We start from the raw sequence: 23,910 nt of genomic DNA on the forward strand, positions 1-23,910 counted from the left end.
GATGGTCCGAGACTTGAAGTTTTCTATTGGTGATCAAGTTCTATTGAAGGTTTCACCCATAAAGGGTGTTATGAGGTTTGGTAAGAGGGGCAAGTTGATCCCCAGATTCATTGGTCCATTTGAGATTGTGGACTGTAGCGGTGATGTAGCTTATGAGTTAGTATTGCCGCCAGGCTTGGCGGGAGTTCATCCGGTCTTTCATGTTTCGATGCTAAAGAAATACCATGCCGACGGTACCTATATTTTCTATTAGGATTTTATATTGCTTGACGAGAATTTGACTTATGAGGAGAAGCCTATCGCGATCTTAGATAGGCAGGTTCGAAAGTTCAGGTCAAAGGAGATAGCTTCTGTGAAGGTGCAATGGAAGCTCCATCCCATTAAGGAGGCCACCAATGAGACTGAGTCTGATATGCGTAGCCAATATCCCTAGTTGCTCACTGATTCAGGTATTTCCCTACTTCCCTTATTTTGTTTGCTCGAGGACGATCAACGGTTCAATTGGTATCTAATGTAACGACCCATTTGGTTGTTATAATATTTTCAGTGTTTTCGCCATTCCCGAGCATTAATTAGTTCACTTTTGACTTGAGGCGACCATTGGCACGCTTCTCGAGGTGTCTAGACAGCATTCAGGTAACTTCAGTGAAAATACAGGCTTTAAGTGAAAATGGTTGACCCAAAGTTGACTTTTAGGCAAACGAACCTTTTTCGAAATTTCGTCAATTCCGAGAGGTCCCGATGCTTGTTTAGAAATTGTGTGTGTGTTTAGTTCGGTTCCCAAAGCACTCGGTTGCATTTCGAGACTTGGGAGGGAAATTTGGAATTAAGGCATCGGGGGTTGACTCGGTCAACGAGACCTCCGTTGGGCATTTCGAGGCCACAGGCCCATTTGTAGTGCGTTTTTATGTGGGACTATGTGTCTGGTATGTGAGCAGATGGTCTCAAGAATTAGTCAAAAAATCGGATCGAAAGGAAGATTTTGGGCTAAGTTGCTGGTGTCTTGTGCCCGTTTTGCGACACCAGCACCGCAGCGGCGGCACCGCTAGGGCGTGGCACTTCCGCTGAAGCGGTACAAGCCATTTAGGCTTAACCGCTAAAGCGGTCATGTGGCCGTTGGGACAGCGCCGCTAGGGCGGTCCAGGTACCGCTACAGTGGTGACAGGCAGTTATATTTCATTAAATGTGTCTTAAATAAGTCTTAGACTCTCATTATCTCTTATCTCGATATTGGAGCTTGTGGAAGATGTTCTTGGAGATAATTTAAAGAAATTATTGGAGGTAAACCTTATCTAATCCTTTACTCTTCCTTAATCACAATCATCTTGGACTTTCCCCTTCCCTTTAACAATCACTTAAAGATGGAATTTAGAGGAGGGTTTTGCGAAACTTTTCCTTAGGGTCATGTATGATAAATTGATGATATTAATGCTAAAATTTGATGAACCAAAGCTTATTAATCATGTATCTTCCACTTTTATATTGAATTTCGGATTTGAAAACTTAGGGTTTATACCCAATTTGAGGGTTTTTACTTGAAATCAGATTTAGGCCAATTCTTGAGCTAAATCAGCAATTAAGGGTGGGATTATGATTGCCTCATACCTAATTTGGTATTTTGCCCGCAAATTTCCCGTTTTGCCCTTATGGGCCCGCTTCCCCAATTTCTAGGGTTAAAATGGACCTAGTTGATATCATAGAAATATTAGTATCATTCTTCATGATTTCTAATATAGAATTCGATTATGCTTAGACTACTTTGGTTCTGAGCTTCAGAGGAAGTGCAAAGCAAAAGAGTGACTTGTTAGTGTTGCGGTTCGGCAATCTAGGTAGGTTATGGTTTACTTTTGGTGAGACTTCATTTAGTGAATCAAATATTTAGATTATGATGTCGGAGACAGCATGTGAACCTTCAGGTATGAAGTCGGGATGGATACTGCCTTAGGTTGGGCCCTGATGTGAGTTGGGACTAGCCACCCCATTTTTTCTTTTTTGCATGAAAACCACCAAACCAAGTTTGACAGTGTTTTATTAAAATAGTAAGTTTTCTGTACAATAGAGGAAAGAAAGAAAACAAAAGAAAACAAATGAAAAAGATCCTAAAAAACAGAAATGAAATGTAAACTACATCTAAAGACTATATAGAAGCTTGTCTACTGCAGATCCTCTGGCCTTGACTTGATACCATCTCAAACACCTACAAGCTCTCACCAGGTGCTATGGTTCAAAGTCAAAATGAATACATATTCAGGCTTTTAGGATGGAGTAGAATTCCTCCATTTTCCTTCAGATGTAGCTGCTATCTCCTTGCCTTGATGTTGAACTTTGTTTGCCATTGTCTCAAGTTTCCTGAATGAACAAATCTTTAGAAGTCTTACAAGAGAATGAGCTTCATGCTAATACCACTCTTGTACTCCTGCCAAAGATAGTTTCATACAGGTACATGTTGCTATTCATGGCATGTTGAAATGTAGCCTTGTTGCTGCTACTGTTCTCCAAATTTGCTATTAATCTCCAGGAATATGATGGTCCTTAGCTTTCCTGATCCTCATGTATGGTATATGTGACTTCTCTGTGTTTAGGATTTTCCTTGCTTTCACAGGAAGTGAAGTAAAACTATAAAAATGGTGATCACCTGCAAAATCAAAAGCATAGTTAGTTAAAAAATCAGCCAGGCGATTTCCTTCTCTCAGAACATGCTCCACCCTCACTTCCTTATCCCTCCTCAATCTTGAAATATCATTTATGATCATTGATATACTCCATGGATTCTCCCACTGTCCAGTTAAGATCATCTTCATAGTCATTGAGTCTGTTTCCATCACAACTGGAAACAGACTGTGTGTAACACAATACTTAAGACCCTCATGTAGTGCCCTTGCTTCAGCCATCAAATTTGAGCCATCTGATATCCTTCTTGCTGCTGCAAACTGGAAATCACCTACTTCATTTCTAATACAAAAGGCCACAGAGCTTGGTCCAGGATTTCCCTTAGAAGCTCCATCAGAATTACATTTAAACCACCCTGGCATAGGAAATTCCCATTTCACTATCTTGCTTACAATTCTTGGTCTGTATGCTTCAAAGACATGTAGGATTTGAGGTATGCATCTTGGTAAGTTGTTCTGCCCTGGAAACCTCATTCTACACATTTGATATATGATCATGTTTATCTCATAAATCACTTTGTTGATGGACATCTCCCTCCATATAGGACTGTATTCCTCCACTTCCATATCTGCCACATAGTGACCATTGGAATAGCTTTAAAGATAGTTCTGAACTTTGAGGGACAATCTGCATTCCACCAGACCTGAAGAATCTGCTGACTTGTTGAAACTGTGTTGTGATGCCAACAACAGTTTTAACATAAATCCAAACTTTTGTAGCAACATTTCCTGTAACAAACAAATGATCCACAGTTTCATATTGCCTATGATCACAGCAATAACATCTTGCCTCAGTATCTATCCCAATCCTTCTTACTACCTCTCCAACTGGTATTTTGTATTTCCACAACCTCCAGAAGAAGAAAGATATCTTAAAAGGTACACCTAATATCCACATGTTCTTAAAGACATCTGACTTAACTACTTTTCTCCTCAGAAGTTCCCATGCAGTGCCTACAGTGAATTTGCCTGAAGCTGTCATCATCCATCTTGGCCTATCCCACTCTTCTTTTGGTTTATGAAAGTGCAATTCTTCTAATATATGGTCCACAATATCCATGGGGAATAACTGTTGCAGTCTTCCTATGTTCCAACCATCCTACAACATAAGTTCTTTTACATCTTGAACACCCTCATCCATCACAAAATCATCAGGAATAATGTGATATAGAGCCCCTAGCTTTGTCCAGTTGTCAAACAATACATTTTCAGTTCCACTCCTTGGTTCCCACCATATTTCTTGTTCTATATTATCTCTAGCCTCTATCATTGCCTTCCATACTTGAGAACCTCCCTTCCACTACACATTCTGAGGACTGTGCCTTTTGCAATATTTGATCCACATGTAGTTTGCCCATAGAGTATTTGTTGTCCTGAATTTCCACCAAAGTTTTGCACATAAGGCTTTAGATACATCAAACAAAGATCTAAAGCCTACTCCTCCTTCCTCTTTTGGCTTACACAAGTTCAACCATGATGACCAATGTCTTCTTCTGCCTTCCTCACTATTATTCCAGAAGAATCTTGAAAATATTTTGTGCATATCATTGATAACACATTTTGGAGGTTTGATGGCTGACAACAAATGTATTGGCATGCTCATTAGAACATTATTGATCAGAATAGCTTTTCCTCCAAATGATAGCAATCTTCCTTTCCAAGTCTGCAGCCTATTCTTGACTTTCTTGATCAGATCATTGTAATCAGCTTTCCTCTTCCTTGAATGTGTGATAGGACAACTCAAATATGTAAAAGGAAAGGTGCCTCTTTTAAAACCAGTAATATTCTTCACCTGTTGTATCATCACATTAGACACTTTACTATATACATAGAATGAGCTCTTGCCTTTATTGATAAGTTGGCCTGATACCTGCTCATATTCATGTAATACCTCCATAATTAGCTCCAAAGACCTAGCATCAGTAGATGAAAAATTTATTGTGTCATCTGCATATGCCGGATGATTCAGACTTGCACTCCATTTGGGCATTCCATAACTTCTAAAATCATTGTTCTCAAATAAAGAGTTCAATGCTCTAGATAAAACTTCAGCAGATAAGATGAACAAAGCAGGAGAGAGTGGGTCTCCTTGTTTTACACCCCTGGTGGAGTGGAAAAAACCAGAAGCTTGACCATTAAGGAGTATGGAATACCAGTTATTTGCTATCAACCTCCAAACCATATCTATGAAAATTTCTGCAAATCCCATCTTCCTTAAAACTCTGATAAAGTAACTCCATGATACTCTATCATATGTTTTGGCCATGTCAAGCTTAAGCACAACATTAGCTGGTTTTCCTCTTAGTCTAATGTCTATCACAACTTCTTGAGTTAGAAGGACATTTTCAATGATACATCTGCCCTTAACAAAGCCAGACTGGTTGGGAGATATCAGAGAAGGTAGAGTGTCTTCCAGCTTATCCTGAACCACTCTAGAAATAACTTTGTTGATGAAGTTGTTGAGACTGATTAGTCTCATATCAGCAAAAGTCTCAATGTTATTCTTCTTTGGTAATAGTACCAGGTTGGTATGTGTGATTGACTTAGGAAGAGTCTGCCCATCAAAGAAAGCTTTCACAAGATTGTATACATCAGCACCAACAATGTCCTAACACACATTATAAAATATTCCAATCATACCATCTGGACCACCAGCACTATCTGCAGATAATTCAAACACAACCTTCTTCACCTCCTCCAAAGTTGGCATGCTTACCAGCTGATTGTTAGTATCCTGATCACCCATACTAGGAACATGTTGTAGCAAATCAAAGTCTAATGGATCACCCTCTTGAGAGAACTGCTGTTGATAAAATTACAAGCTTCTTCTGCCAAAATCCCCTTCTATCCATATTCCTTGCTAATTCTGAATTCTTTTGATCTGCAATCTCTTTCTCCTACCATTCACAATACTATGAAAATACCTTGTATTCCTGTCTCGTTCAGCAAAACTAGTCATATGTGACTTTTGTCTCCAAAATTCTTCCTTATAGTGAACATACTTCTTCCATTCTGCTTGTGCTTGCTGTAGCACCATCCTGTTCATAGGAGAAGGATCCTCTTCAAAAAATTGTTCTTTAATTCTCACCACCTCTTCCCTTACTGTTAGTTGCTTGAAAATATCACCAAAAGTTGCCTTACTCCATGCAGATAATGCAGATTTCACATTCTTCAACTTTAACTTAAATCTGATAAAGTCATATCCTTCAAAATCTGTGATCCATGCTTGATTAACCACCTCTAAGAATGATTCATGTCCTGTCCAGAATTTTAGAAATCTGAAAGGCTTCCTTATGTGATATGAATTTTCATCACAAGTAAGTAATAAAGGGGCATGGTCTGAGCCAGTTCTAGATAAATGTTCCACTTCCATATATGCAAACCAATCTTGTAATTTGGAATTTGCAATCATTCTATCCAATCTCTTGAAAATACAATCACTACCTGCCCTCCCATTCCACCAAGTAAACAGACTCCCCTTATAATTTATATCAAACAGCTCACATGAATTAATACAAAATGCAAAATCTTCATATTCATCTGGAAATACAGGTAAACCACCAATCTTCTCTTCTTCATTCATAATGACATTAAAGTCACCCCCTACCAACCAAGGCAATTCCATTTGATTAGCCAAACTATATAGACTATCCCATAAACTGATTCTTTCCAGATGATCACACTTTGCATAGACCATTGTTACCATAAGTGACTTATTCCACTCTTGGAACAACAGCTTTATAGTTATTTATTGTTCTAGGTCCTGCAGAATCTCCACATCCACATTATCATTCACAAAGAACCATATTTTACCATTGCAGTTGTAATGGGAATATATCATGCCTAACCTCCTTCTAAATCCCTGAATATGCCTAAAGTGTTGAAAAGGCTCCATTAAAGTTATAATGGAAATTTTATGATGTCTGTGCAGCATTTGGACTCTGTGAAAAGCTTGTTGTGTGTTCACAGACCTGATATTCCAAAAGAGTGCTTTCATCATCATTTAAAAATAGGCTTACAACCTCTCTTTGGTACTACTCTTATAGGAATAGTATCTGTGATTACTTATTTCTTTCCTTTCTTAGTGCCTTTCTGTCTAGATCTTGGTGAGATGCCAGCTTCTTTTACCATATTACTAAAAACCTGCTCCACTGAAGCCTCTTCTTCACTTTCTTTGAATTTGTTTTTGCCCTCATCATGTTCCACCTCAGCTCCCACATTAATATTATGAGAGATCACATCATGCAGTTCCTTCAAAAAAGATTGTTTTCTTTGGATGACCAGTGGCTGCACATTGTCCTTTTCCACTTGTGTAACTACCAACTCCTTTATCACCTCCCTCTCAGGAGGAAATGAACCAATGCCATTGTCATTAATTGAGATGCTCAAATTTCCCTCATTCATGTTATTATCAGGAGATAAATCAATTTCCTGGACCTGATACAAAGATGGAATACTTAACATCTGATCTGTTTGACTATTTGCAACCTCCACGGCATTTGCAAACCTGTCAGCACCCTTAGTCTGCATTTCCTCCTCACATAATTCTAGATCATGCAAATCATCAATGTTTTCCATCTTCTCATGTGTACCATAACCATATGGAGCCTTTTCTTCAGCCTGAATATGCTCCATAATAAATTCTGAGGCATGTCCATACTTAGAATGGCATGTAATATCACATGCATTTTCTTTCATGAGATCCTGATACCTTGCAACTCTGTCCTCTAAATCTTTGTTAGGATCATCCTCCTCGACAGCAATGACACCCTCATCAACCATGTCTCCCACACTTTTATGCCCATCTTTTGTTGTCTGACCTGATTGTTCAACATTTGGATCCATTTTTCTTTCAGTATCTTTGATGTTATCTTCTCTATCATTGACTGCCACACAGGATACCAAATTTTGATCATTCTCCTCCATTCCTTTCTTATCAAAATATTGAGTAGTTTGTTCCTTACCATTTTCTACCTCCTTGACCAACACATAAGTGTCATCTGCTCCCTTATCCTCTACATTATTATTGACTTCTTCTTCTATGATTTTCTCTAGCACATCAAAATTATTATGTGTTGAAACTGCACTTTCAGGTACAAGAACACTCTTGTTCCCAGCATCAGCAGCAGTCTTAGTTATCTTTTTTCTTTTGTCATTGATTCCAAGATAAGTAACTACCTTCCCACTTGATAGAACTTTAGGCACATATGTCTGGACCGGATATCTCCATCCATGATGTCTCCTCCTTCTTCGTAGTGTAGAGGTTGTAGCCATATTTGACACATCCTCCTTCTCATGCTCCTTCTCCTCTTCCTTTGCATCCTCTTTTGTGTCTGCCACCAATTCAGGATGCAACACACGACAGTCCTCATTTGCATGACCTTGCAACATGCATTATGTGCAATACTTTGGTAAATGATCATATTGTATTCTCACTTTTACCACCCTAATCTCCTTAGTCTTCTCATCTTCAATTTCCATCATAACAAACTTAGGAAGATTAGATAACAAATCTACTTGAACCTTAACCCTTACACAGTTAGGTCTAGTTTTGTTTATGGTGGCCATGTCAAGTAATAAGGGTTTCCCAACTGCGGATGCCAAAGTAAACAATGATTCTTTGACAAAATACGTGGGAAGCAGATTTGGAAAAGAGATCCAAGCCATGGCTATTCACGTTTCTTCCTCAGCCAGTGACGGTTGGCCAGCGGCCAAGGTGGCCATAGCTAAAGTAGGGTTTAGTTTAGGGTTGCATGGGGACGTAGGAGAGAGAAAAGAGCGTCTTATTTCCAATATATTCTATTTTCAGATGTCTGCTTTGATTGTTCAATTGTGTTGGCTTGATGCCATGTGTAGTTGGTAGATATCGACTTCTGTTTATCGTCTGGATTTGAACAAATTGACATACCATGTTGGTATTTATACCCGAATATATTGTTAGCGTTCCCACTGTTGGTACTTAACCTTTTGGTATATGTTGGCATACCCACCATTGGTATTGTGATGTGATATGTTGGTTGCATACCCCGTTGAGGTACTTGTGATACTGAACTTGATTGTTGATGATTGGCATATGCATTGCACGCATTTCCTCATATTTATCATGCATGGCCGATACCCGGTGACGATCCGGTATCGTTGATAGAGCGAAACTGATATTTTGATGAACAATTTTACTTGAGTGATTGTGAAAAGGCCGATGTCAGAAGATTCATTCCGGAATCGTTGTTTATATGAAGCTGATATTTTGATGAACTCTTTTACTAGAGTGATTGTGAGAAGGTCGATGTTCGAGGGTCAATTCCGGAATCGTTGGTTGTGTGAAACTGATATTTGAGAGACTCTTTTACTTGAGTGACTGTGAGATGGCCGATGTCTGATGATCTATTCCGCTATCATTGTTGCATGACCGATTCTGATGTTATTCCTAAATCGTTGTTAGTGCATGGAATCCGTGGGTCCCCTAGGGTGGTGCCGGTGAGACTCCCTGTGAGTAGTTCACCAGGGTCCTGTCTGTCTGTTGGGCAAAGATCCGAGATGGGTTCCACTTAGACTTCGCGAGTCACGCTGAGTTGTGCTACCGAGACCTCGATATTTCCGTCTGTAGTACATGTGTTACACCTTATTTGCATGGCAAGGCATCACATTCATACCATTATTGCACTGCATTGCATTTTGACTTGTTTGACATGTTGCGATGATTGGATTGTGATGATTCTGTTGTGATGGTCGTATTGTGATGTCTCTATCGTGGTGATTGGTTGGATCGGATATAATCAGACTTATCCTATTTGGGTTTAGATGCTTACATAGGTGATGTTGGACACTTGGTTGCAATTATATTATCTCATGCTTGGTTGGTTTATTTGCTTATCTGCATTATTTTCTGAATTGTGTTAACTATGCTTAGTCGGCCTATGATGTCTAGCAGTACTGTTGTTTGTACTGACTTGCACTTGCTGCATTCTTTTATGAATGCAGAGTCCCAGGTCGGATCTATTTCTGTGACCCGTGGGTGATTAACACTTCAGCTTCCTCTCGAGTTTCCAGGGTGAGCATGGCGTCCGCTGACCTTGAAGACTCTCTTATTACTTATGTCTTACCTTCCATTCTGAGACATAATTTGAGACTTCCTATATATTATTATCCAGACTTTAGTATTCATATTTAGATGCTCCTGTATGACCAGACCAGATGCAGGGGTGGATTTCATTTACTTCCGCACTTGTTTATATTTTATCATATTGTGAGAATTACGTTATTTTACTTTCTTCCGCTATCTTTTATTATTTGTAAATGTTGAGTTAAGGGTTCGCCTACCGAGGTGGGAAAGGTAGGTGCCCGCACTGCTTAGTAAAATGGGTCGTGACACCATCCAAAATAAATATCCTATTCCTCTCATTGATGATCTGTTTGACCAGCTTCAGGGAGCATGTGTGTTATCTAAAATTGACTTGAGATCGGGCTACCATCAGTTAAAGAGTCGAGCTGACGATATCCTTAAGATAGCCTTCCAGACTAGATAAGGCCATTATGAGTTTCCTGTCATGTCTTTCAGGCTCACTGATGCCCTTGCTGCTTTTATGGATTTGGTGAACTGAATTTTTAAGCCATTCTTAGACTCTTTTGTTATTGTATTAATTGATGATATATTGATTTATTCGAAAGCAGAGAGGATCATGAATAACATCTTAAAGTTTTCCTTGGGTTGCTAAGGGATATGGAGTTGTATGGTAAATTTTCTAAGCGTGAATTTTGGCCTGATTTGATATCCTTCTTGGGGCATGTGGTTTCGAAAGAGGGGATTATAGTTGATCTCAAAAATATTGAGGCCGCCAGAGATTGGTCTAGGCCTACATCAATGACAGAGATCCGCAACTTCATGGGTTTGGTTATTTACTACCGTCGGTTCGTGAAGGGGTTTGCTTTCATTGCTTCATACTTGACCCGTTTGACTCAGAAAGAGGTACCTTTTTAGTGGTCTAATGAGTGTGAAGAGAGCTTCCAAAATCTCAAGACTTTGTTGACTACAACACCGATTTTTGCTTTGCCGGTGGAGGGTAAAGATTTTGTGGCTTATTGTGACACATTCCGTCAGGGTTTGGGTGTTGTGTTGATGCAGGATAAGAGAGTTATTGCCTATGTTTCTAAGCAATTGTAGGTTAATGAAAAATATTATCCTACTCATGACCTAGAGTTTGCAGCAGTGGTGTTTGCATTGAAGATTTGGAGGCACTATCTTTATGGTGTCCATCGTGATATATTCACTGATCATCATAGTCTGTAACACGTGTTTACTCAGCGGGATTTAAATTCTAGGCAGCGGAGGTGGATGAAGTTGTTAAATGATTATGATATTACTATTTTGTATCATCCTGGCAAGGCAAACGTAGTGGGAGATGCCTTGAGCACGAAGTCAGCTAGTGTGGGCAGCTTGGCTCGTTAGATCACTTCAGGGGGCCCGTTGGCCATGGAGGTTTAGACTCTAGCTAACAGTTTGGTGAGACTTGATTTATCCGGTTCTGGAAAAGTGTTGGCTTTTATTGAATAATTGACGAAAACACAAAACATTGTAATTGTAATTGTTATTAAACTTACAAAGATAATTGAAGGTAAACGAAAATAGAATAGACTTGAAACCCTTGAAAAGTGTTAAGAACTCAAAGTGTTCAATACAAGTCTTAAACTCAAGATATCTGAAAAATAAAACCCTATGAGGTATTTATACAAGTCAAAAACTCGGAATTAATAAAGACTAAACTGCCCCACTCAGTTTGTAACTCAACGGACCGTCAATGTACAACGACGATATCGTTGAGTAACGAAAATACACCTGACGGTCTGCTGCCAGAGATCTAAGCCTCAGTTTGTCAAACGACGGTGCACATCGACGTAACGTCGAGCATGTTGTCGGTCCATCAATCTTCTCGTCCTTTTTCATCCCAAACTTGTACAGTCACTGAACTTCTTTGATTAAGCATAACGACGGTTCCGTAAAAGTACATAAACAGCATTGAGTCTTAAATTTCCTTATTTTCACTTGCTTTAGCAATCCGACTAACAAATACCTACAACAAACACAAAACACATCAAACTGACATAAACACACTTGAAAACAAGTAAAACTTAGAGTTAAAAAGCATCAAATGTGCCATAATTTCACGGCACATTAAAATGTATATTGTTTATAAATCTTGAAGGGGTACTGAGCATGAAATGGGTCCCACCTTAGTGATTTTGATGAATACTTGAGTGGGTACCGGTGTATTTTTTGGGAAATTGATGCATAGTAGGATATTGTGATGGGGAAAGCATGTTCGGCCTGCGGGCATTGGTTATAGTGATAAATCCACTAGTTTGGTATGGGTGTTTCTTATTTGGGCTATGATAGCCATGCTTGGTTGATACGTGCACTCATTGATTCAGTGCATTTACCACTCTATGTTTTCGTATAAATTATAAAAGTGAAATCATTCTAGTTATCAACTTGATATGATGTAATGTTCATGGTGCAATCTCTCATCCCATATTTTATGACATTGTTGTCATATGTTACCACACATGTTGCACTTATCCATAAACGCATTCATGTATTTATTGGAGCGAGGCACTGAGTGAGATACTAGATGGTCCTGTGAGGCCGAGAAAGAGGTGAGGTTGATTTGTTTAAGCCTAAAGGGAAATTTTTTTGTGTGTCATAGTAAGAGTGGAGTTGATATGATATGGTTCTTACCCAGTCCTGGGGTATATACCAGATGGAGTTGAGAGGTATATGGACCTCACGAGTCCCACATGGGTCATGAATATAAGACATGGCCTATTGCATGTGTGTACCAAGTATGATTTTCGGCCGGTACATTGCGTTCAGACATACATTCATTTGATCCATTGCATTCTTACATTATTATTTGATTACTCGCAGGATTAGGTTAAGTATGAGTAGGGTGAGGGGTGAGAATTTTTTTGCTTTATTGCTCCATCAAGTGCATTTTTTCAATCTTTATATGCTTTATGCGTGATACTTTAGTAGTCTGCCTATGATACCTAGTGAGTACTAGTGGGTTGTACTTATCTACACTTGCTGCACTTTTTCTGGTGCAGATACAGACATGTGTTCTAGTTCCGGGCCTCGTCGCTGATCCCGAGCTTATCTTACTCCAAATCCTAGGGTGATCTATAGTTGGACCCACAACCATAGATCTTTCTATTTGTGTTATTCTGTCTATCTTCATTTCGAGACAGCTTTTCATTTATGTATTGTCTAAGATTTGTAAAAGTCTATTAGAAGCTCTTGTACGAGTTAGACCAGGGTGACTAAGTTACAATTCACACTTATATTTATGTTAAGACTGTTTGATAAATGTTTCAAGCATAATCAATTACCCTACCTTTATTTATAAATGATTTGCTATTTTGGGGATGGTTCGCCTACCGATGGGATAGTGTAGGTGCCATCATGACCCTCAAATTTGGGTCATGAAAAATTGGTATCAGAGCCTTAGATTCACCGGTCTCATAAGTACAAGAAAAATGTCTAGTAGAGTCTTGCGGATTGGTACATAGATGTCTGTACCCATCCTCGAGAAACTACAGGACATTTAGGAAAATTCCATTCTTTCATTCCTTTCGTGCTAACTTATTTAAATTAGTATCTGACTTTATATTCTATTCTCCTACAGATGGTGAGGATGCACAGGTGTGGCTAGGGATAAGGCAATAACACCTACTGCCAGAGCTGCAGCATGTCGCAGGGGCTGGGGTAGTGGTCATTGTAGGGATAGATCACGTCGAGCAGAGGTCGAGCACTAGTGGTGGGTCAGACCCATGCTAGGTCAGTGTCTCCAGAGCTAGAGATTGAGCATGAGGATGAGCCTATTGAGGAGGAGGAGATAGGACCAGCCCAGGCACCGCCTGAGATCATTACTACACTAGTATTACAGAATAAGTGGATGGGCACATACCAGAGTTGGAGGTCAGACTCCTGATCAGTTTCAGACTCCAAGGTCACAGCCTTCTATCATTGTGGCTCCCTGCATTGATGAGATCCCAGTGCCTGATTTTTCTTCTCGACCCATCACTGGGCCAGCCATGATCCATGATGAGCAGAAGCTATTTGAGTAGTTCACCAAGATGAGTCCTCTCTGGTTCAATGTTACTCCCACAGAGGATGCGTATGAGTTCATTGTCAGTTTAAGGAGAGGTTTCACTAGCTGGGTATAATGGAGTCACACGGGGTTGACAATGTTTCTTTTTCTGATTATTAGGGATTCCAAGCGGTGATGGAGGTCTTACATTAATTATCGTCCAGTTGGGTCGTCTCTTTTGACTTGGTCTTGATTTTCAGGTTTTTCTAGAGAAGTATGTTCCCCGTAGTTTGAGAGACAGGAAGAGTGATGAGTTTTCCAACTTGGAGCAGAGAGGGTTATCTGTTGCGGAGTATGAGCCTCGGTTTCATGCTTTGGCCCGTTATGCTGTGTTGTTATCCTCTACAGAGGCGAGAGAGAGAGAGAGAGAGAGAGAGAGAGAGAGAGAGAGAGAGAGAGGCAGTTTGTGAAAAGGTTAACCCTTTCGCTTCGATTGGCGACGTTGCAGGTAGTATCGCCTGGGGCTTCGTTTTACGCAGTGGTGGATCATGCTAGGGAGGTTGAGTCGGTAAGGTAGCACGCATAGGATAAGGGTGACGACAAGAGGATTCGTAGAGTTGGTTTAAGTGGTTCCTCTTCTAGAGGCGGAGGGCACTATGGTATGGGTCCTCATTACCATTCCGATCGTCCCATTCAATCAGCACTTCAAATTTCAGCAGGGTGTTCATCCGGGCACATTAAGTACCTTTTCAAGCAGACATCTCAGGGTTTTTACATAGAGGACATTCTAGATCTTCAATATCAGCTCACCAGCCCATGACAGCCACAAATTGCTATGCGTGTGGTGACCCAGGGCATATCATGAGAGAGTGTCCTAGTGTCATGACCCATTTTACTAGGTCGTGTGGGCACCTATCATTCCCGCTGCGATAGGCAAACCCTTATCCCAACATAACCAATTCAAGTAAAGCGGAAGGAATAAATATAGAATAAGTCTCAAATCATTCGCATTAGATAAAGTGCGGAAATACTACATACAACCCCATAGATTTGGTCTGGTCATACTAGAGCACTTACTACATACTTCAAGTCTGAAAGATGATAAAGTCTAATAATACAATTGTCTCGAAATAAGAGTAAGACAAGTAAGTAAAGGAGAGAACATCCTGGTAGCGGCTGTCATCGTGCTCACCCTGGAATGACTCTACAGCAGCCTTGCAAGTCAGCCATGACGGGAAATAGTGGAACCTGTCCATTACTCTAAATCCATAAAAGAATGCAGCTAGCGTAGGTCAGTAAAAACAATGGTACTAGTAGGTATCATCGGCCAACCAAGTATAGCTAACATAATTCAGACAATAAAATAAGATAGGCTGATAAATCAACAAGTATAAGTCAAACACAAGCTAGAACCAAGTACACGTCATCATCTAAGTTGAAGGATCTAAGCCCCAAATGTGCCAAGTCTCAATCTTCAGTACAAATCCATACATCCCAAGTATATCACAAGGATATTACAATATAAGCCAAGTGCAATGCAATGCAATAATGTATGAGATTTATATGCAATGCAATGTTGTGTGCACATGTCCTCCGGACGAAAATATCAACGTCTCAGTAGCATAACCCGTGGGGGACCCACAGAGTCCATGTACTATGTCGCTCCGTATCACACACCATAGAGACGACCTTTCCACCCTTCAAGCTGCCGACCATACCTTATCACACAACATAGAATGGACACGCAAATAGTATAAAACCTCCCAAGTATTTCAAAACAACATAGGCCACATTGTCATCGTCCTGTCAAATGTGCCTTATATATATATATATATATATATATATATATGCAAGATGAGTGCTCAATGTAACCCGCATTCCGCTCCGGTACATGACCTCGGATCACAGATTCTTATCTCTGTTTCACATAATCCATGATTTTAGGACAACTATCGGACATCAGACTACTCACATCACTCGCACAAAATCCACGATACTGGGACAACCATCGAACATCGGATAACTCACATCACTCTCATGCAAACTGAGCTCAGCTCATCACAGTGTTTTATCAAGTATTAAGAATGTATCAACTATATATCAAGAGAGATGTGAATACGTGTGATGTATGAATCAACATGAATAATTAGGTCAATATCACAAGTACCAAGCATGGGTATGTCAACCATATCATGAAAGACTGCGCAAGTCATATAGAACGCTGTCCTCGTAATCAATGCCAACAAGTGAGGCACAAAAATATCACGAACAAAATATCTCAATAGTCTCCAATATCTACTATCACTATGCGTCATCAAGCCCACAATAATAGAACAAATCAATCAAAACACAACGAGGTGGCTAGCCCCAATCACACAACAAGGCCTAACATAATATCCAACCTAACTTCATACCCGAAGGTTAACATGCTGTCTCTGATAACATAATCTAAATGTATGCTACGTGATACGAAGTCTCACCAAAGGTAAGCCATAACCTACCTGGACGGCCGAACAACAAAACACCAACAATCACTCCTTAGCTTTCCTTTTCCGCTGAGCCTCATGATCAAGAAAATCTAGGCATATTCGATCTAGGTTAGAAATCATGAAGATCGATGCCTATGTTGCTATCATTCAAATTAGAACAAAACCAACCCAAGAATTTGGGAAAACGGGGCCCACAAGGTCAAAACGCGAAACTCAGGGGTAAAATATCAAATTAAATACTAGGTGATCAAAACCCAACAACTAATTGCTAAAAATAATCAAGGATTCACCTAATTTCGAATTTCAAGTAAAACCCCCAATTTTGGATATAAACCCTAACTCTTAGATTCAAGAATCCAATACTAATAACGGAAGATATACGATTAACAACCTTAGAGACATCATAATATAGCATAAATTCATTCAATTTCCTCATTAAAAAGCCTAGAATGAAAATCCATCAAACCCACTTTTAATATTCCATTACTAATGAACTAACAAGGAAAGGGGATTATATGATGATTAGCAAAATGGATGAGCAAGAAGGTTAGGAGGACTTACCACCAAAAATCTCCTTTAAGCATCCTCTAGAAATGCTCCTCATATGAACCACTTTCAGAATAACAATGAAAGATAAGGCTTGGGGATTTATATCATTTAAATACCTTAGTCACTGCCCGATCACCGCTTCAGCGGCGGCGCCCCAGTGGTCCCTTGACCGCTACAGTGGTCATGCCTAAATGGCAAGGACAGCTCCAGCGACAGGCTGAGCACTTCAGCGGTACCGCTTCCGCGGTGCTAGTACGGCCAAAGCGGGCACCAGACACCAGAGGTTTCCCTAAGTTTCACACTTCAACTCAAATTTTTGACTAATTCCCGAGGCTATCTGCTCATAAATCACATAAACAGAAATACATAAAAACATGCTATGAAGGCTCTTGTGGCCTCAGAATTCCAAACGGAGGTCCCATTGACCGAGTTAACCCCTGATACCTCGATTCCAACTTCCCAAACTAAGTCCTAAAATGCATCCGAGCACATTGGGAACCGAACCAGATATACACAGAATTTCTAAAAGACCCCATCTAAACATCTTAAAATCGATAAGTTTTTGAAAAAGGTTCGTTTATCCAAAAGTCAATTTTGAGTCAACTCGTTTTCGCTTTAAGCTCAAATTTCACAAAAGTCACCCAACCATATCCAAACACTTCGGGAAGCATGCAATAGTTCTTTCAGATCAAATATAAGCTAAACCAGCTTAAGCAAAGGTCAGAAATATCAAAAATGTAATAGTGACCAAACGGATCGTTAAGCCTAGAATTAGACAGAGCGAACCCCAGTAGGGCTCTCGAACTAGGCCCCAACACAGTCAGCTAGATGGAGGCAAATATTCTGGTAGAGGGGGTTCGCAGCCTGGCAGAGGTGGTCATCAGTCCGGTAGGGGTGGTTTTCAGTCATCTAGAGCTGGAGTTCATTCAGGACATGGTGGTAAAGGTGATACACATTTTGAGGGCGGACGAGGTCATTCTATGGTTTCCCTGGTAATCCAAAGGCTGGGTCTTCCGATGCAGTTATTAGGCTTGGCACTCGAACAATATTGATAGTGTAGCCTATGGGAATGCCATGATCCAAAATATGGTGAAGGAGAATCAGGATACTCAGTAGACATTGGCTCAGCTTGTAAAGAATATTTCTTTGCTGACCAAGAGGTTTGATGATAAGGAGACTAACAAGGTAAATTTTTGCAAAGACACTTCAGGTATGCCAAATGGGATGCACCAAATCCAAGAGGGTCCATATCACGACGAGTCTCCTATGAAAGTTGAAGATGTTAACTATGCTAACTATGTCCTCAAGGGCCAGAGGACATCCAAAGGGGTTATCAGAATCAAAATCGAAATCAATGGAGACATCAGCAGGGGCAAGGTGCATACAATAACAACCAAGGGAACTATAACAATAATTATGGTTGTTCGAACCAAGGGACCAACAACAAAAACAACTACTTTGGAAATAGAAGTTCCAATCCATACATTCCACCAAAAGAGCAGTCAAACAATCAAGGTAGTTTGAGGTTGGAGGCAATGCTTAAGAAGGTTCTGGAAAATCAAACCAAGTCTGAAAAGTTGTTATCTGAGCTAACGAAAATAGTGGGATCTCATACAGTAGCTATTCAAAAGCTTAAGTCGCAGATGCGGGATATTTCTACAGAGCAGCACCCTTATAAAAGGGAGAACTTCTTAATAACACTATTATGAATTCGAAGAATGGGGGAGGCAGTGTATACCGGGTGTTTGCTATTAGTACTCAAAGTGGCAAGATACTCAAAAGTGCTAAAAAGAAGGTTGTTGATCTCCAACCAATTAATGAAGAGAAAGAGGTGCAGTCTGATACACCAAATATTGTTGATGATGTTCCTAGTGAAGAGAAAGTTGCTGATATTCCAGAAAGTTCGAAGGTGGTTGATGATAAGAGCAAGCTTACTGTAAAAGGGGATCTCCACACTTTGACTCTGCTTTTCAGATCTAGACCTCCCTTTCCTCAAAGGTTAGTGAAAAAGAAGGAAAATTCTAAGTTCAAGAAATTTTATGATCAGTTGAAGCAGTTATCTCTGAACTTTCCATTCTTGGATGTTGTTAAAGAGATGCTCGATTTTTCTAAGTACTTAAAAGACATGTTGACAAGAAGAAGATGGTGCAACGTAAAACAGTGAGTTTGACTCATACTGTGAGCTCCATTATTTCATCAACTACTGTCCCGAAAAAGGGAGATCCTGGGGCGTTCACCATTCCTTGTTCTGTTGGGCACCATGATTTTGCGCATGCTCTGTGTGATAATGGGGCAACTATAAATTTAATGCCACTTTCTATCTACAGGCAATCAGGTTTGGGGATGCCAAAGCTGACTACTATGAGATTACAGATGGCTGATAGATCTATTAAGCGGTCAGTTGGAGTGGTTGATGATGTTCTTGTACGGGTTGGTAAATTTATGTTGCCAGCTGATTTTGTGATTCTCGATTGTACTGTTGATTGGGATATTCCTATTATTCTGAGGAGACTTTTCCTTGCTACGGAAAGAGCTCATGTTGGTTCGAAAAAGAATGAAATAAAATTTCGAGTCAATGATAAAGAGGTGACTTTTCAAGCAAGCAAGGGGATAAAGTTACCAAGTGCTTACGAGAGCATTTCGGGATTGATAATTTTGATGCTGTTGATGAAGTTGTGGAATTCAAAATGGAAGAAAAAAATTTGGAAGAAGCTCTTGCTGCTATTCTTTTCAATTTTGGTGCTGAAGACATAGAGGGTTATGTAGAAACTGTTAATTCGCTGGTTGGGTTGGACTCATATTATTACCACCCAAAGAAGCTTGATCTTGATCTGAAAAATAAAACAACTCCTCCAGTAAAACCTTCTATTGTTGAGCCACCGAAGCTTGAGCTTAAACAGCTCCTATCACATCTAAAGTATGAGTTCCTTGGTTCGAATAGTACAATACTAGTGATTGTTTCAACATTGCTGACTGAGGAGCAGATTCAGAGGCTTTTGGAGATATTGCGCGAGTATAGGTGTGCTATGGGTTGGATCATAGCAGACATTCAGGGGATTCCTTTTAGGATTTGTGAGCATAAAATCCAGTTAGAGGAAGATAGCAAGCCGAGTGTGGAAAATCAAAGGAGATTGAATGAAAACATGCAAGAAGTTGTAAAGAAAGAAATCATCAAGTGGTTAGACGCTGAAGTGGTATACCCTATTGCTAACAGTAAATGGGTGAGCCCAATTTAATGTGTTCAGAAAAAGGGTGGCATAACAGTGGTGCCCAATGCAAAGACTGAGCTGATTCTGACGAGGACTGTGATAGGTTGGAGCGTTTACATGTACTATGGCAAACTTAACACTGTTGCGTGCAAAGATCACTTTCTTATGCCTTTTATTAATCAGATTTTTGATCGGCTAGTGGGGCGGTCTTACTATTGCTCTAGACGGGTATTCTCGTTACAATCAGATCAACATCACCCTTGAGGATCAGGAGAAGATGAAATTTACTTGTTCTTATGGGACATTCGCTTTCAATAGGATGCCCTTTGATTTTTGCAATGCACCGACTACCTTTCAGTGGTGTATCATGTCGATACTTTCTGATATCATGGAAAACTTTCTTGAGGTCTTTATGGATAATTTCTCTGTGGTGGGTGATTCTTTTGATGACTGTCTTGACCATCTGAGTTGAGTGCTTAAATGCTGTGATGAGATTAATCTAGTGCCGAAGTGGGAAAAGTGTCACTTCATGGTGAAGGAATGGATCATTCTCGGGGATAAAATCTCTGAAAAGGGGATTGAGGTAGATCTGGCGAAGATTGATGTGATTTCAAAGCTTCCTCCACCTATCTCAGTTAAGGGTGTTCAGGGTTTCTGAGGAAATGCTGGTTTCTATAGGCGTTTCATCAAACATTTCTCCAAAATTGCTAATCCGTTGTGTAAGCTTCTTGAAAAAGAGGCTAAGTTCGAGGTTTGATGAGAAGTTGCGCAAGGCATTCGATGAATTAAAGGAGCGTGTGACCATTGCTTCTATTATTATCTCTCCTGATTGATCTCTGTCGTTTTAGTTGATGTGCAATGCGAGGGATTTTGTTATTGGTGTTGTTCTTGGCCAGAGACATAATAAAATCATACACCTTGTCTACTATGCTAGTAAAACATTGAATACGGCTCAGATGAATTACACAGTGACTGAGCAAGAGCTGTTTGCTATGTCTTTACTTTTGAGAAATTTCAGGCCTATCTGCTGGGGTCTAAAATTGTGGTTTACACTAATCATGTTGCATTGAGGTATCTGATGGAAAAAAAGAAAGCTAAGCCACGGTTAATTAGATGGGTTCTTCTGTTGGAAGAGTTCGATTTCAAGGTAAAAGACCATAAGGGAACTGAAAATCATGTTGTTGACCATCTCTCTCGTCTTGAAGAAGATGGAAGACCTTTAGATGAGCTAGATATTGATGATGCTTTTACCAATGAGTAGGTTTTAGCAGTGACAACTAAGGTAGCATCATGGTATATAGACATTGCCAACTTTTTTGTGATGGACATTATTCCTGATGATATAGTCATACCAGAAGAAGAAGTTTCTACAGGATTCTCGTATGTATTATTAGGACGATCCTTACTTGTTCAGAACATGTGTTGATAACATCATTCAGCATTGCGTTCCCGAACATGAGGTAATGGAGATTCTGAAGGGGTGCCACGACTCTCTTGTTGGGGGTCATCATAGTGGTACTCGGACTGCTGCTAAGGTTCTTTAATGTGCTTATTACTGGCCTACTCTCTTTCATGATGCAAATTTATTGGTAAAGTCTTGTGATCAATACCAAAGACCAGGGAGTATTTGTAGGAGGCAAGAGATGCCTATGAACTTTGTGATGGAAGTTGAAGTCTTTGATGTTTGGGGGATTGATTTCATGGGGCCCTTTGTGAGCTCTTGTGCATGAAATATATCTTGGTTGATGTGTAGTATGTGTCAAAATAGGTAGAAGCTATGGCTTTATCCAACAATTAATACAAAAGTATCATGGTGTTTTTTGAAGAAAAACATATTTACTCGTTTCGGTACTCTGAGGGAAATAATCAGCGATGGTGGTTCTCACATTTGCAATAGAGCCTTCGCTGGGCTGATGGAGAAGTATGGTGTGAAGCACAGGGTTGCAACCCCTTATCATCCTCAGTTGAGTGGGCAGGTTGAAGTCTTCAATCAGAAGATCAAGAGTATTTTGGCCAAGACAGTCAAAGCAAATAGGACTGATTGGGCTAGGAAACTTGATGATGCTTTTTGGGCATATCGGATTGCCTACAAAACTTCGATCGGGACTTCTCCTTTCAGACTGATTTTTGGCAAAGCTTGTCATTTGCCAGTTGAGCTTGAGCATAAGGTCATGTGGGTATTGAAGAAGTTAAATATGGATTAGGATTAAGCAACTAATCTTCGGTTGTTTCAACTCAATGAGATGGATGAACTCCACTACCAGGCTTACGAGAGTGCGGCATTGTACAAGTAGAAGATGAAACACTATCATGACAAGAACATCCTGAAGCGATAATTCTACAAGGGTGATCCTATGTTACTGTATAATTCCAAATTGAAGCTGCTACCGGGCAAGTTGAAATCAAAGTGGCTTGGTCCTTTCGAGGTGGTAAGTGTTTCCCTCCATGGAGAAATTGAATTGAAGTCCGGAGATGAAACTAAGAAATTTAAAGTGAATAGGCAGAGGGTGAAGCACTACCATGGTCATATTGATGGGAATATAATTGTTGGCAGGTATCAGTTGAAGCATCTGGGGACAAATCCTGATCCTAAATAAATCGGTACCCACGTCAAGCCGCGACGTTAAATCAGCGCTTCTTGGAAGGCAACCCAAGTTTAGATTTCTGTGTTTTTCTTTGCTAGTTTTGTTGTTGATTTCAGTAATGTTCTAAACTATTTGATGGGTGTTGAGTGTGTAGGAGCTGAAAATCAGGAAACTGGAAAAGTGGAATCACAATGCACATTGATGAAACCGTTGAAATTCAACGATCCTGTCGATGCACAATGATGGTCTGCAGAGCTGGGTTTTGAGAGTTAGGAACTTGCAACTCTTAGGTAAGTCTACTGAAAGGGTAAGTCGATGAACCGTCGACATACGATGGTACCTTCGAATAACGACGGTTTGTCTTTATACAAAGAAAAAATCGAGCAGTTGGTGGTTTAAACTTCCAAAATACATGCCTTTCTATATTACAGAACTAGAATTGTGTCTACCCATTGAAGAAAAACGTAGGGGGTGCAGTTAGTGGTTGTGGGAAATTAAATATAGTGCTGAACATGAAGGGTAAAAATCATGACCTAGGGTTTGATATGTTGGGTTGAGATTCATGCTAAATTTTGAAATTAATTGTCCATGTTGGATGGGGGTGGGGAATTTGGTATGTTTGCTGTAGTTTGGACTCGTGGGGACAAGAATATCGCACCTCCCTTGAGTCGGAGGGAATTTTGATCCACATATATGCCGATTCATTAAGCCTACCAACGGTTTGTAAAAGTGATTCTGTGAAAGATGATGGAAATAATGGAGTGAATTCTGAGTAACTCCAATGGTGCGGAGGGCATTTCGATTGAGAACTTTGGTTTGAAATTGTTATGCCCGCCAAACAAAACCCGACAATATACCAAATGGTTGAATATAAGTGAAAACAAGAGGGTGAAGTCTGAGTAACCCAGGCCCCAAACCCTAAATGATTGTGCATATATGAAAAATGAGTCTCTGATGTCTGTATATTTAGAATTGGAAAAAACTTGCAAACTCTTTTTTTTTTAACTGACAGGGCCATAAATGTGCTGACGGTACCGTCAATAATTTGACAAACTATCCTTGTACAAAGACGGTACCGTCAAGTTACTTGACAGTCTGTCAACATGTTCGACGGTCCGTCGAAGTACATTGATGGTTTGCAGTCTCCAGTTTCAGAGAACAGACGAAAATAACTTAAGTATCTTTGATTGAGCCTATGTTGCGCTTATTGACTGGAAAATAGCTTATGATTACAAGTATAGCCCTACCCAAGCTGATAACTACACGAGGAGGCAGTTCAAGAAATACACAAAGAGAAGCGGGTAAAAGGTGGCCCAGTGGTAACC

At 40.0% G+C, this 23,910-nt stretch overlaps 1 protein-coding gene across 1 annotated transcript; it reads left to right on the forward strand.

Moving 5' to 3' along the window:
* The first annotated feature begins 10,389 nt into the window (after positions 1 to 10,389).
* LOC132612874 (uncharacterized mitochondrial protein AtMg00860-like) lies at positions 10,390 to 13,790 on the forward strand. Its single transcript, XM_060326952.1, has 3 exons — positions 10,390 to 10,635; positions 13,349 to 13,365; positions 13,634 to 13,790. Exons 1-3 carry the CDS (start codon positions 10,390 to 10,392, stop codon positions 13,788 to 13,790), a joined length of 420 nt encoding a protein of 139 aa, XP_060182935.1.
* Positions 13,791 to 23,910: the final 10,120 nt, after the last annotated feature.

The sequence above is a fragment of the Lycium barbarum genome, chromosome 10 (genome assembly GCF_019175385.1).
Source record: "Lycium barbarum isolate Lr01 chromosome 10, ASM1917538v2, whole genome shotgun sequence".
NCBI lineage: Eukaryota > Viridiplantae > Streptophyta > Magnoliopsida > Solanales > Solanaceae > Lycium > Lycium barbarum.